The sequence below is a fragment of the Camellia sinensis genome, chromosome 15 (genome assembly GCF_055761805.1).
Source record: "Camellia sinensis isolate YWXY chromosome 15, ASM5576180v1, whole genome shotgun sequence".
Classification (NCBI taxonomy): domain Eukaryota; kingdom Viridiplantae; phylum Streptophyta; class Magnoliopsida; order Ericales; family Theaceae; genus Camellia; species Camellia sinensis.
Window position 1 is genome coordinate 132,035,602 of NC_138975.1, and position 15,830 is coordinate 132,051,431.

At 33.6% G+C, this 15,830-nt stretch overlaps 1 protein-coding gene across 1 annotated transcript; it reads left to right on the top strand.

Annotated features, from left to right (window-relative positions):
• Positions 1–746: 746 nt before the first annotated feature.
• Positions 747–5,703, top strand: LOC114290787 (cytochrome P450 CYP736A12). Its single transcript, XM_028234764.2, has 2 exons — positions 747–1,485; positions 4,667–5,703. The coding sequence occupies exons 1-2, from the start codon at positions 799–801 to the stop codon at positions 5,498–5,500; spliced, it is 1,521 nt and encodes a 506-aa protein (XP_028090565.2). The 5' UTR covers positions 747–798; the 3' UTR covers positions 5,501–5,703.
• The last annotated feature ends 10,127 nt before the right edge of the window (positions 5,704–15,830 follow it).

Below are 15,830 nucleotides of genomic sequence, written 5' to 3' on the forward strand. Positions count from 1 at the left end.
TTGCAAAAAAAATTGGGTTTTGCAGCTCTTTTCAAAAAAGCTAAAATGGCTTTTCACCACTAAAACCATCTGGGGGGATATACTCTTCATGGATCAAAATGAGTTACATATAGGTGAAATTGTAAATTTACTAAATTGTGTGGGGGTATTTTGATTATTTGATTGTGATGTGACAACATAAACAAATATTAACAAAAAAAACTAAAAGTAACTTTTTACTAACTTCCTAAATCACTTTCTAAAAAAAATAAGAAACTTGATAAAATTATAATTTTTCATGTAGTTTTTTTTCACCTTGTCGAATGGCTTCTTGTTGAAAAAGCCAACGTAATTTATTTATTTATTTATTATTTTCAAACTACAAACGTAATTTTTTACCAATGTTGTCAAAAGACCACCCATAATCTTTTCCTTGTGCATAAAAAAGTAGGCTTGATGGGACTTGATACGTGTTCCATTCACATTTTTTGAATTTTTTTGAAAAAGATTACTAGATAATTCTTAAGTTTCATTTGGGATGTGAATTGAATTTTTAATTTTTTGGTTATTTTAGGTTTGAGTTAAAAAAATTTATTTGGGATATATTTTTTTATTTTTTTTACTTTTGTGAGAGAAAAAATAAAATAATTATGATTTAGATGTGTCATTTTAAAAAAGATCAATATTTTGAGATAACAAAAAATAAAATAAGAGACTAATATTTTTAGGATGAAAAAAAGTATAAATTTGGGAGGTTGGCTAGGCATTATGCTTTTATCATAGTTATCACATTCCAACCTCAACTACCTATCCAACAACATGAGCCCTTACACACTTGCCATTCTCTCCCTTCTCTTTGGAGCCATTTGGTGGTCATTCCTCCACCATCTCCGTCGTCGAAAAAATAGTCAAAAAATTTTACCACCCGGTCCATGGGCTCTACCAATCATTGGGAACCTCCACATGATAGGCACGCTCCCCCACCGTGCCCTCGAAGCCCTATCCAAAAAATACGGCCCAATCATGTTAGTCCAACTCGGCAACATCCCAACCATCGTAGTCTCATCCCCACGCGCTGCCGAGCTCTTCTTAAAGACCCACGACATAGTCTTCGCTAGTCGCCCGAATATCCAAACGGCCAAGTACCTGACCTATGGAAACAAAGGCATGGCTTTTACAACGTACGGGTCGTATTGGCGTAATGTTAGGAAATTGTGTGCTTTAAAATTATTGAGTGTGGGGAAAATTGATGGGTATGGAGTGATGAGAAGGGAGGAGATGGAAGCGTTAGTGCGGCGGTTGAAGGTGGCGGCCGTAACGCGTGAGGTAGTAGATTTGAGTGAGAAGGTGGAAGGAGTGATAGAGGACATGACTTGTAAGATGGTGTTTGGGAGGAGTAGTGATGAGAGGTTTGATTTGAAGGCTGTTGTTCAGAAGTCTCTGGTAATATTGGGAGCTTTCAATATTGCAGACTTTGTCCCTATCTTGGCTCCATTTGACCTTCAGGTATGTTCACTTTTCTATGCTATGATAAGTCGAAGATAATGTTGGCTTGTCAAAAGTTAGGATTAAGATGGTTTGAGAATAAGTTATTTTAATAATTTTTTAATTTTTTGTGAAAAATGTGTAGAAAAGTAGAGAAAGTGGTGTGATAATTTATAGTAATTTTTTAACTTTTTAGTTAAAATAGTTATTCCCTAAATGAGGCCTAAAATTATAAGAACGAAAATTATAGTGCTCGTTTGGCATGAAAAAGCTTAAGGATTTTTGGCTAAAATAGCCACAAAAAGATAAAATACATTAAAAAGTCAATAAAAAAAAATGTCACATCAAAACTATAATCATTTCATTTTTTCTTTTACAAAATTCAGAAAAATCAAAAAGTCTATTCCAAACGAGGGTTTTTAGTCCTAGGCTAAAATAGTCAAAAAGCTAAGGCCTATTTTGAAAAGTGGGTTAAAAGTCACTTCCCAGCTTTTAACCTACTTTCCTCTCTCACAAAAAATCCAAAAAGGTTAAAAAGCAGCTTTTAACCATCTTTTCAAAACACCTCTAAAAAGCCAACCCATATCCCAAATGAACCCATAGTATTGTGGTATTAGGTTGAAAATTTAAGATAAATTATATTTATTTGTGTATTAACGCGAATAATTTTTTTTTTACTTTTTGGTTAAAATATGAGGTGAAAAAAATTAATACATTTTGAATAATTTTTTTAATTTTTTACAAAAAAAAAAACGTATAAAAAGTATAAAAAAAGAAAAAAATAAAAATTTTGACTATTTTAAATAGTTCTTTAAATTTTTTGACTTTTTAATTTTGTTAGTAATTGTTTTGTTAATGTAGAAGGTTTCCAAACCAACCGTTAAGTGCCCGTTTGGCAGCTTTATCTTTTTAGTGATTTTTTGGGTTTTAAATTTTATTATAAAGTGGCCAAAAAAAAAAAAAAATTAGTGCGTTTGAAATAATTTTTTTAATTGAATAGAAAGTTGTAAGGAAAAAAAGTTATTGATTAATACATATGATATGATATGATATGATATGAGATAATTTTTTTTTCCTGTAACTTTTATTTTGATTTTTGTTTTTAGCCAAAAAAACCTACAAATCAACCTTGCCATAATTTTATGAAATTAACTACACTTGCTTTACCTAAAATGCGAAATTATTATTTTTATTATCTATTAAAAAAATTAAATTTATCTAATAATCGTAACTTTTTATTTTATCTCTTTTATCTCTAAAAAAATAGACAATAAATATGTTTTTAAAAATAAACTTCATTATTTTAGAAATAGGCATGATAAAATTAAAAAAATTATAATATTGGATTAATCTAATTTTTTTGGTGGATGATAAATACAGAGCGCTTTGAATCTCGACCTATGGTGGGCCCTAAGCCCATCCCTTTCTCTAGATTTGGATTGAAGGATTTCATTCGTACATGTTACGGGATTCATTTTTGATAATTTAAGTCATTCTTTTAGTAATATATATCATTACAAATAATAATAAAATTGATTTAATAATTAATTTATTACATTTATAAAAAAAATAATTGACAACAATACTAAGATCTTGTTTGTGAATTTAGAAATTGATTATTTTATTTTTTTTATATAAAAGAGTAATGTGAATAAAAAGCGAACATGCCACACATGTGAACTCTATTTTTGTGTAAGGAAAAGATGTCATAAACGTACGGGCCACTAGACCCACTATTCAAGCTGTACCTTTGGACGTATATCTATTGAGGCTTACTTTGCTGGAAGGAAAATTTTTTGGATGTGGATTGATTTTTTTAGTTTTTTTGATAATTTTAATTTGAAATTAAAATAATTTTGTTTGGGATAGATTTTTTTTAATTTTTTTGATTTTTATGAAATAAAAAATATAATGATTATAATTTGGATGTAGTAGTTTTTAATATAAGATTAAAAAATTTATTTTGTCTTTTTTATCTAAAATAATCCCAATCTATGTCAAACCCACATGCGAAATGAGTGGTTAGTTACTTTTAGAGTGTTTATATTTCTTTATCAATTATTAGTTAATATGTTCTTTAATATTTCACAATAATTTCATATTTTTCATCAATCATAATATTATGGAGCACTATGTGACCATACTCCTCTAACATCCACAAGTGTCCTACAGCACAAAGAAAAAATAGAAATATTTAAAAATACAATACGTTTGTTAGATTTTTTTTAGTGAATTTAAAAATTAAAAAAAAAACTTTTTTGGGTTTCTATTTGACTAGACGGATTGAGGAATTTTGTTTTTTTTTGTTTTTTTTTTTTAAACATTTTAGATATGTTTAAATAAGATATATCAAAAAAGTAAAATGTTTTGATATAATTTTTAAAAAAAAAAAAATTTAAAGACACATTTTGTTTAAAGAAAAATATGACCTTTTTATTTGTATGATAAACAAAGGCTCCCTAAATTCCAACTTTTAAAAAGATGAATGTCATATATCACGGAAATATTTCATCAAAACTTCTCACCTCTTATGCAATCTTTCCAAATGTCATAATCTCGTAAATTTGCTTTAAAGTGTTTTTAAATTTTTTAATTTTATCATATAATCAACACGGACAAGGAAAAATAAATAAATAAATAAAATAATTTTAATAAGCTTCTTAATCAGATGTGATGTCTAATGATTTTTCCCTTCTTTTATTTCTAATTTTTTTTTTCTCTTGACCCAAAATAAATGAATAAATAAAAGGTAAAGTACATCGACTCTACTCAAATTTGAAAAAAAAAATAATAAATTTTACAATTTTGATATAATTACTGACTTCTATTTTATTAAGTTTAAATGGACCAAACCTAATGCAGATATTGCGAAAACACAAAAACAAATAATGTAAAATATACATTTTCATGTCAAAAAATTGACATCTTTTTTTTTTTAATCAATATACCTAACAAATTATTGTTGAAAATAAGACTAAGTATTATATAAATCAAAATTACAAGAGACTCAATGTAATTAATTATATTAAGATTGTGAGATTTATTGTATGTTTTTTCCAAATATTAAAAGAGGTCTGCCTAATTAACCCATAAATAAATAAACAAAAGTAAACTCTAAAAAACACACACACACACACACACAAATGTTAACATTGAATAATACGTCAACCATATGGCTTCTAATTATTGCATTTGAATTCAGGGTTTGACTCGACGCATCAAAGAAGCCAGCAAAGCCATTGACACAATCTTGGAGATCATCATCACCGAGCACGAACAAGACCCTGCTAGATTTCACCAAACCCATGACAAAAAAGACTTCATTGATGTAATGTTGTCATTAATGAACAACAAATCCTCAAAAACAACCCACGACGAGCCCTCCTACTCCATCGATCGCAACAACATCAAAGCGATCGCAGTCGACATGATTGTCGGAGCAATCGACACCTCAAGCACTGCAATCGAGTGGGTCATGTCAGAGATCCTGACCCACCCAAGGGTGGCTCAAAAGCTCCAACAAGAACTCATGAGTGTCGTTGGAGGAGAGAGAATGGTAGCAGAAACAGATTTGGTAAAGTTGGAGTACTTAGAAATGGTTATTAAAGAGACTTTGAGGATTCACCCAGTCGCTCCATTATTGCTCCCACATGAATCAATGGAGGATATTGTCATCGATGGCTATTTCATACCTAAGAATTCACGGATTTTGGTGAATTCTTGGGCTATGGGCCGAGACCCATGTATCTGGTCTGACAATGTTGGGGAGTTTTTACCCGAGAGGTTCATTAATGGACACGTGGACATCCGGGGAAGGGATTTTCAACTTATACCGTTCGGGTCAGGTCGGAGGGGGTGCCCTGGGATGCATTTGGGGCTAACTAACATTCGGTTGGTAGTGGCTCAGTTGATGCATTGCTTTGATTGGGAATTGCCTAATGGGATGAAACCAAATGAATTGAATATGAGTGAGAAATTTGGCTTGTCATTACCAAGAGCCAAACACTTGCTTGCAATTCCAACTTATCGTTTATAGAAATGTGCTCTCATGTGAACTTTAAATTTGTGCGCAAGTATTTATTTATTACTTTGATATGCAATTTTAATGGTTCTTGCGTTTTATTTCTTTTATATTTGTTTAGAGCATATGTAAGTGCCATGCTTCTCTTTACTTTAGAGAGAAGCAACTGTACGGTTGAGTTTACTATATGAAATTTATCAAGTATGTTATTTCGATAATTCAAATTGTTCATTTATTTTTATTCTCTTATTTTTTTCTCTATAATTAGATATTTGTCTCTACTTATATTCACATCTTCTTAAGTAGGAGGTGGCACCTCCTTAAGTAAGATGTGTGCATATTTGGTTGTACTAATTACACCACTAATCTAAATAATATAGATTAACACTAATTAAATTAGATAACAAAAAATAAAAATAAATCTATCATATAATTTTTATCATAACAAAAAAAATGTAAAGCTGTAGATTTTAAATCTTTCTCATTATTTCAGTATCCAAACTACAGAGAGAAAATCCATAGATTTCTATTGCTTAGATATTTGAAATCTATTGACTACAAATCCATTCTCAAACAAATCTAAATTAAAGTGGTGAAGGATGATTTTAGTGAAGAGGCATAAATGTTTTCCTTTAAAATAAATAAATTTAAAAAGAATTACTATTTGCAGACTGGAATCAAAACTAAATAAATATGAATTAACATTATATTTAGGGTGTGTTTGGTAACGTTTACGTTTTCAGTTTATATTTACAAAAATTTTATAAAGTAGTTTTTGTTTATTTTTTGTTTATTTTTAGAAAAACATAAACTACAAATGCGTTTGGTAATTGACAAAATGTTTAAAAAATTTTAAAAATATAAAAAATAGTGAAAAATGACAAGTGGTGGCAAGTGGCGTCAAGTGGCAACAAAAGACGGTGGTGGAAAGTGGTGATGATGGGTGGTGGGTAGCTGGTGGTTGGTGACGATGGCAGGTGGGTGGGTGACGGTGGTGGGTGGTGGGTGGTAGCGAGTGGGTGGTGGTGGTGGTGGTGGCGGTGACGGGTGGTGGGTGGTGGTGGCAGGTGGGTGGCAGATGACGGGTGGTGGTGGGTGGTGGCGGGTGGGTGGTGATGGTGGTTGGGTGGGTAACGGTGGCGGGTAGTGGTGGTAGCGAGTGGGTAGTGGTGGCGCGGCAGCGGCGGGTGGTGGGTGGTGGGTGGTGGTGGCAAGTGGGTGGCGGATGGTGGGTGGTGGTGGATGGTGGCGGGTAGGTGGCGGGTGGTGGTAGTAGTGGCAAGGGGTGGTGGTGGATGGTGGCGGGTAGGTGGCGGGTGGTGGTAGTAGTGGGTGGATGGGTGAGTGACGGTGGCTGGTGATAGGTGGTACCGAGTGGGTGGTGGTGAGTAGTGGTGGTAGGTAAGTGGCGAGTGGGTGGTGGGTAGCGGGTGGTAGTGGTGGCGGGTGGGTGGGTAACAGGTGGCTGGTGGTGGTGGGTGGCTGGTGGTGGCTGGTGAGTGGTGATGGCAAGTAGGTGGCAGGTGGTGGATGGTAGTGGTGGGTGGTGAATGGCAGGTGGGTGGTGGGTGGTAGTGGTGGTGGTGGTAGTAGTGGCAAGGGGTGGGTGGTGGTGGCGAGTAGGTGGCAGGTGAGTGGTGGTGGCAGGTGGGTGATGAGCGATGGTGGCAGGTGGTGGTGGGAGGTGGGTGGTGGTGGCGGAAGACGGTGGTGGAAAATGGTGGCGGGTGGTGGCTAATGTTGGGTGATAAAAAAAAAAAAACTGAAAACTCAAAATGGAAATACATTTTTTGTGTTTTCATTTTTTGGCCAAATTTATAAACTGAGACCACTGATTTATAAATCAAAAATTTTACCAAACAAGTTTTTATTTGAATTTTTTAAATTTTTATAAATATAAACAGAAAACTGAAAACGTAAGTGTTACCAAACGGCAAAATTTGCCTCAAGGGCAAATTACATAGGCTAAAAAATGTATTTTTCCCCCACTTTGTCAAGGCAAGTTCAACTTCACAGAAACTATGCAATTCAAGTGAGATGTAAACCTGTTGCATTGCGTACAATCATAAACCCAGTGGTTCAGGTCTCTTCCTTTCTTACAGGCATCGCATATGACCTCTTTTGAGCCATCTTGGACTTGAAGAAGACGAGTAAGGGTGAGAGTGTGTCTACAAGGTCAGTATTTTAGGCTAAGAGGTAGCAAAGCACAATTAACATCCATAATTAATGAGCAATCAAAACAACTATAGAAGGCACCTTTGCATAATTAACATGCATAATTAACATCCATTGTCAATGTTTGAGTAGAAATGGAAACTATACGTCTCTGGAAAAGAATATTCGAGTGATGATGGGTCAAGGAAAGATAGACAATCGAAAGGTTCAAGTTCGTCCTTGTGGGGTTTCTCGCCACAAGATTTGTGGAGGATTAGATCACATTGGGTACATTTGTAGTAAGTTCGTCATGGATGATCCGAGATGAGTTTCTGACACTTTCTACAAGTAATATTGTTGCCATTGGATGGCAATGGATAACCTATGGGTATCCATGGAGTCCTAATCCAAATACATGAATTTTTCTCTCTTTTTCTTATCTATTGGGTAGGGTAAGTAATATTCTTTAAATATCCACAAGGGATGGGTTGGGGATGGGTACCCACTAATTTCCCCATATATATATATATATATATATTTTTTTTTAAGATTTACAACTAAAACTAAATATACATTCAATCTTTTTTCTTTTATTTATTTATTTATTTTTTCAGGTTCACAACCAATTTTTTTTTTTTTTAAGATCCACAATCAAAGCTAAATATACCTCAAATCTTTATTTTATTTTATTTTTAAGGTTCACAACCATTTTATTTTTTAATTTTTAAGATTCACAACTAAAGCTAAATATACATTTAATCTTTTTTCTTTTTTTAATTTTTTTTTAAGGTTCACAACCATTTTTTTTTTTTTTTTTTTTTTTACAACCAAAGCTATACATTCAATCTTATTTTATTTTATTTGGCTCAACAATAAAATCAAATACACATTAATTAACATTGTTACATTATTCTTGTCAAATTTTATGCATATCTAGAATTTTTTTAATTTATTTAAAAAAATTAAGGACACTGTTTAGTGTAGGTTTCGGTTTGCTTTTCTATGTTATTTTATTTTGTTATGTATTGTAATTTTCAGAATGGTTTGCTTGTTCTGAAATTTCAATTAACGAGTATGAATCTATTTGTTTTATGTTATCACACAATTTATACAACATATATATATATATATATATATATGAATGTATTTGAAAATAAGAAAATTGTAGAGAATCAAAACAAGCATGAGTCGTGATTGGTTAGAAATGATGGGTACAAAGATTTATTTGCTAGAAAAACAAAAAGGGGATACAAAGTCTTACTAAATAATTTTTTTTTTTAAATTAAAAGAATTTTTCTTAGTTATGAACAGATTTAACTGATATCAGCTTGTTTCCCAATGTTATGCTTCATTTATTTAGATAGAAAATATTTTTTAATGAAAAATATTTTTTATAAAAAAATTTCAAAATATATTTTTTTATATTTGATGGTGGTGGTGATGGAACGATGGTGAAAGTAGAGATTGTTACATAGTGGTGGGGTGATGGTGGCAGTAATGATGGTAGTGGCTATGGTGATGGTAGTGTGACAGTGAAAGTGAGAATAGTGGTGATGGTGTTGTGAAATTAGTAAAAATTTAATTGAAAAAATATTTTTTATTTTTTAAAACAAACAACAAAATTCGTGGGGGCTAAAGGAAGAAGATGGAGGATGGATTGGGTGTGGTAATGCATAGATATCTTAAAATGAGTAGTTCGGATTTGTTAAAGGTATAATTAGATTTTGGATAAATTAAAATGAATGGTTCAAATTTGCTAAGAGAAAGATGGTTTAATGTTTAAAATGTCCGTGGCTAAGAGATCAACAAACAATTTCTTGTTTATGCCCTGATGCAATTTAATATGAGTTTTATAATACTTTTTTCAAACAAACTTTTTGATTGTCTCAAAATTATATATTTGATTATTATAAAACAAATTTTTTAATTAATTAATTAATGTGTATTTGATTTTGTTGTTGAACCAAATAAAATAAAATAAGATTGAATGTATATTTAGTTTTTGTTGTGAACCTTAAAAAAATAAAAAATAAATAAAAAAATAAGTTGTTAACATTAAATATATTAAAAAAGAAAAAAAAAAGATTAAAGGTATATTTAGTTAAAAATTTTATATAAAAAAAAAAAAAAATTATCAACATTAATTATATTAAAAAAAAATTAAAGATATATTTAATTTTGTTATGGATTGTCATCCTCATCCTTGATCTCTTCACTTAAACGATGCAAGTGTATCGATTGCTTGTCTTTTTGCTACTCGCATTTTTTATTCATGACTGAAAATTTAGATTCTTCCTCTCGTTCAAAGGTTCTAAAATTGCTATTTATCCAGTGATTGAAGTCAACGCGGTGGCTTTATTGGCAAATAGAAAGACGAGACACGGCATGACTGACACGATTATTAATGTGGGCAGTAGTTTCCACTGTGAGTGAGCTTGCGGATGTCGCCAATGTCATAATCTGAGGACTCATTGAACTTTTCCCAAAACATCTTGAGATCATCCCATGTTGAAGGCATGTACCAACTGGTGGCACCATAAATAACCCCTTGTTGTCTCTCTAGACGTTTCCTCCATTCTACTCCGGGCCGCCGGGCCGGCCCTGAGTTTCTGAAGGCTGACAAACTAATTTTTTGAAATTTTTTTAGGTATTTATTAAAAATAAAAGTAAAAATTATTTTGTTTGGTTTAGAGTTTTCAAAAATAATTGTCTAAGTTTATAATTTGTATTTTTTTTTATATTTTTGTATTTGGTAACATTTTTTCAAAAAAATATAAATATTATAGTTTTTAAGCGTATCTAAATTAGATATATCTACAAAATAAATAAATAAAAATTGTATAAAATATTTTTAAAAAAAATACTAAAAAACACATAATTGGGCCATAAAGAGAAAAAAAAATAGGCCACATAAAATTAAGCTAACGACTAATACATATACATATATTTTATATTTTGTTTTTTTTAATTGGACTAACAACTAAAACTTATAAATATTTTTCAATTAGGCCTTTTTATCAATTGAGCCAAATAGATTTATTGAGGCCTCCTTTAAAATGGCCTAAATTAATTAAAAAGAATTGGGCCATCTTAAAATTTTAATATAATACAAGACTAAATTTGGGGGCCCTTTTTGAGGCCTAATTTTTGGAGCCCTAGGCACAGGCCTTACCAGCCTTAACCCAAGGCCGGCCCTGATTCTACTTTATCACTTGATATGTACTCAACGATAATAAAATACGCTCCTGTAAATAGGAACGGATGCAAAATTCAACATAGAAGGGATGAACATATTTACTAATATATATATTAAAAAAAGAAAAAGAAAAAAAAAGAGAGAAGTATGAGCTACAATATCAATTTTATATATATAAAAATAATAATGATATGAAAGCATATATAAATTTGTTTTCTTTAGCAACTATAAAACAGTTTATTTATTAAAATGATATATTTAAAATTGTATTTAACACTCTTTTATATCATTAAAAACATATGTGATAGAATTGACATAAAAATTTCAAATAATGTTTCTCAATAAATTTAATCCAGTAATTGGACAACTTATCTTTTGATCGACAGAAAAGTAATCTTTATTGACGTAGTCAGAGTACAATACAGCAAACAAAACATCAATAAAGTGCGTGAGTTGTAGACACCCCATTTTTTACCGCCCTTAAGACTTGGGCGCCACTGATTGATCACTCAATGATGAATGTGTACGCTTGTCGAAGGCCTGACTTCCTTAGCAGAAAACCTCAGTTTTGAACCTTTAAACCTTGTGCCTTGTTTTGGACCAAAATAGTGGTTTTTCAGGCCTGTGCCTCCAGTGACCTGCCGACCACTAGCGTGGCTTACCGCCCACTAATGTGGCCTGCCGGCCACTAGTACAAAAAAACCAGATATTTTCTACTAGCTGTCCCCCCATATGCATGCACCATTCCAACTGTATGTATATAGATATTTTCGAGATAGGCACATGGTTTCTATATATAGATGACCTCCCTTTTTGGTTTCATGGTTGGGAAAAATTGAGGAGTGAGAAAATATTTTTGGAAGAGCAAAATTCTCTCTTTCTACAATTCTCTCTCTCTTTTGCAACTTACATGACTTTTGCTCAAACACTCTAAACCAAACCTAGAGAGTTCCTTGCTGAGGTGATTTTGGCTTGAATTTTAGCTCTTGAGGAACTTGAAAGTGTGAATTTGGTGGTTTGTAACTCAAGGGTTCATTCCTCTTCAAGAGGTATACCTTCTAGTGCTTTTTGTACCACATTTACACAACTTGTTTCCTATCATTTTTTGCTGTTTTTGAGCTATTTATTACCTGTGTTTTTGGGCTGAAACTTGTGGTTTAAGGCCATTAAAGGTAGAGGGGTTGATAACCCTTCTTTGAACCTTGCTTCTAAGGCCTTTGCCCTTGTGTTTCCCACATTTTCATCTACCTTTTTTGAGCTTTTTACCACTGATTTTCAGAAACAAAAATCATGTTTTGAAGTCCCAAAAGTGGAGGGGTTGTCTCCTTTTCTTGTGCTTGTGTGCTAGTTTTAATACCTTAATATTTTAGCTAGTTGTTTTAGTTGTTTTTTGTCTTAATTCCAGCACTTTTTTGGACTATTTTGGGACTGTTTTTATGAGTTAGCTTTATTCATGCTTTGTATAGTATGCTTATAGTGTAACGGTCCTCATAGGCTTGGTGGTTTAGGCCTTAACTACCAACCTATTTGAGTTGATAGTGTTTATTTCTTACTTTTCATACTTGTATTCATCTCTAATCACCTTTGCAACCTCCCTTGTTTCTTGGCTTTTTCTTTGCTTTGAAAGTTGTTTCAAACTAGTCGCTTGTTCAAAGCTTGAGATAGAGGTATTGTGCTTAATGGTTTAATCCATTTGGGAGTTCATTATCAACGGCATGGTGTCTCTCTCATGCCTAAAACAACTCTTTGTTTGATGCTCCTTTCTATTAGGGGACTTAAAGCCCATTTTTGGACTTAATGAATTAAGGAATAGATGGTAATTGGAATGAAGTAATAAAATTAGGACTAAAAGTGATGCAAGATAATAAAGTAATTTGGGGTTCAATCGGACGTTAATTGAACCCATTGAGTCTTGAGTCATTTCATACTTGTTAGTGATATAAACGGTTTAAGAATCAATGTCAACCCTTTCCCTTGATCAATCCATGATAGAGATGAGGTTTTGTTGATTTTTTGTTATACATTTATTGAAATTGTGAACCCCTTCCCTTGAGTCGTTTCATGCAATGAAATTGTATCGATTGATGGCTTGCGAACCAAACCTACCCCTTCTTTGACCTATTTGCTGATAAGGAGAGGCAAGGTGGACAAACATCCCTTGAGAATACTTTAGTTTGTGCTCTGTTTGTTCTCTAGTGCTGCAGGAAAGAACCAATATCAGTGGCCAGCAGACCACTTTTTCTAGACGGCAACCCACTATTAGTGGCCTGCCAGCCACTACTTCTGGGTTACCGACCACTTTTTCAAGGCAGCCAATGCCTTTTTTCTAGGAGAGCAAAGCAGAAGCTGAGGTGAAAAATAGTGCAATTTTTCAACTGTGCAACAGAGATATTCTGGCAACAAAATAGTGGCCTTTTTTGGGTGGAAATCCGCACACATGCATAAGCATTAATCATTTCTCGAGGCTGATCAGTTAGAGTAGTTAGTTACTTAGCTTAGTTATTTCTTTGGTTGTATTCGTATTGTTAATTTGTAATTAAGTGATTAGTTAGTTCTAATTTGTAATAATTAGCTAGAATAGTTAATTAATTGTTTAGCTAGCATAGTTAGTTTGTTTAATTCGCTTTGTAATAGTTAATTAATTAAGTAATTAGCTTAGCTAGTCCATTCATTCGGACCCTTTTGTGCGAGGGCCAAGCTTGTAATAATGTGTATGTCTTCCAACCCCACGTCTTTCTCCCTTTTATTTACTTGCTTACGATGGGTAGAATAGAACATTATGTTTCTTTTAGCATACTCCATGTTTGTATCCACTTGTCTTCCATGCTGCATGCATCAAGATTTGGTTCATCATTCTAACAATGCATTGTCGTTTAAATACTTCTTTGAAAAAGGTGCTTAAACCGCATGCTATCAAATTGACTCACATGACATAATAAGTAGCTAAGCCTATCAGTTACATATCGTATGTGTTGCATTAGTCATGTTGCATTAGTTAGGAGCATGCACATTTTCTAACTCTTTGTTTCTTTTGGCTCACCTCAGAGTACTAGGTGAGTATTTTTGTACTTTAGCATATTGCATGAGTGTGATTGCTACCATGTTTAGTATGCTTGCCATGAGACTAATTGCTTAATTGATGAATTGCTTAAATGCCTGTGGATGAAGGCTGATTGCTTGAATTGGAACAATTTGAGTAATGTACATATGCGATCACTTTTTTGAGTGGTACATATTCAAATACTTTTTGAAACAAACATGAATCAAAGTGTTCCAGTTTTTTCAAATTAATCTATACTTGTATACAACATATAGTAAAGTAGCCTAATAATCAAAAGAAGAGCATATAATGTAAACAAGATTCACATCATGATCAATAGAGGGCGATCTTTGATCCGGTGAATGGGGTGCTCAATTCATGACCTTCCCCTCTCATACCTAAGTTCCCGAGCCGAGACAATCTTAGTGATGATGGACATGTGGCCTTTGGCATGGGTCATGGGTTTCCTAAATTTCTCAAAAATATTTAGATGGCGCTCTGTATCTGGCAAAGCAGTCCATTTTTGGCATTTTGATTCAAAATCGATTTTCCAAAAGATTTTTCAGATTTGGACTCTTTTGTGTTTATCTATATCACATTACACTTGTGAGATTAGATTCAGAACCGTAGGAGTTCGAACTATAGGGCTAGTCGTATCCAAAAGGAGCACGAAAAGTCGAGCTACAATTTTTGGCGACTCTGCTTGGGAAATTAGAGAACTTGACTTGAAATTCATGATGTGAAATTTTATGTACACTTATATGTTCTTTGCATTGCTTTTGTATTGGTGCGCTTAAGTCACTGTGTTTGCCATTTGCTATTCCTAGACGGTTTGCCGGAGGCTTGCCCAAAAGCTTGCCAAAAGGCTTACCAGTCGTAGGCTCTGCTATGATGGGAGCACAACCCTTGGATCTGAACTACCGTCGTACCGTTTGATCCTACTTTCGCTTCTCGGTGTTAGGTGTGAGAGGTATATTAGGTAGTCTTGCTGAGGTACCCCTTTTGACCATTTGGCCTAACTACATATAGTAAAGCCATAGTAACTATTCCAAACTAGGACAAGATGCTCACCCAAAATACAGGATTGCATGAAACTGCTTGTATGAAATAGTGAAACCCTAGTTCCTGACGAAACTAGGACAGGGTAACCCTACCCCATCAGAAGGGTGTTTTTGCCCTCCCTTAACTGGTATATGCTTTACAATGAAACTATACAGGAATGTGCATAGCAGTTGCAAATTTGGTATTTGATTTGGGGGGGCAGAATTCAGTGTAGAGTGCAGTCCTATAGCTTTGATCATGTCTGTGTTGATAACATCTTAGCTGAGGTGCTGTGCGGTTTCTGATTACTGCTCTTTTGCTTTATTTCTTTTGCCAGGTAGTTTAAAACCATAGCTTCAAAGAGTTCGGATATCCCCCAAGTACTCTGGACCTGAGTCAGAAGACTTTGTAAAATCGAGGATCTTGTTCGGGGACAACCCGTGTTTACCTCATTCCCACCGGTTATAAGACGAAGGAGAATTAGGCAGAATTCACTAGTTCAATTTTTTCAGTAGTCACCCTTCAATTCACCTGTGTCCAGCCAGGTTCGCGAACGGTCATCTACGTCTAGCTCATCACAAGATCACTCATCTATTCCGATGGCACAGTATCCCCCCGTCAATGTGAAAGAACTGATACATCATCTGCAACAGACAGTTGAAACCCTACAACAAGATGCGGCCCGTCAGGCCGAAGTTATAACCAGGCTACAACAACAGCAACTACAGTTGGTTGCGGCCTCTGCATCTTATGCGCCTACCACGGGTATCCTAGCACCCAGAGCCACTGCTCATACTACCAATGTTCAAGAAAACCAAGGCAATCCAGCAGAGCCAATCCCAGCATAAGCCTCCAAACCCCTGGTTATCAGACTGAGGCTCCATTCAAGTTCGAGGTTGACCCAACTATACTCA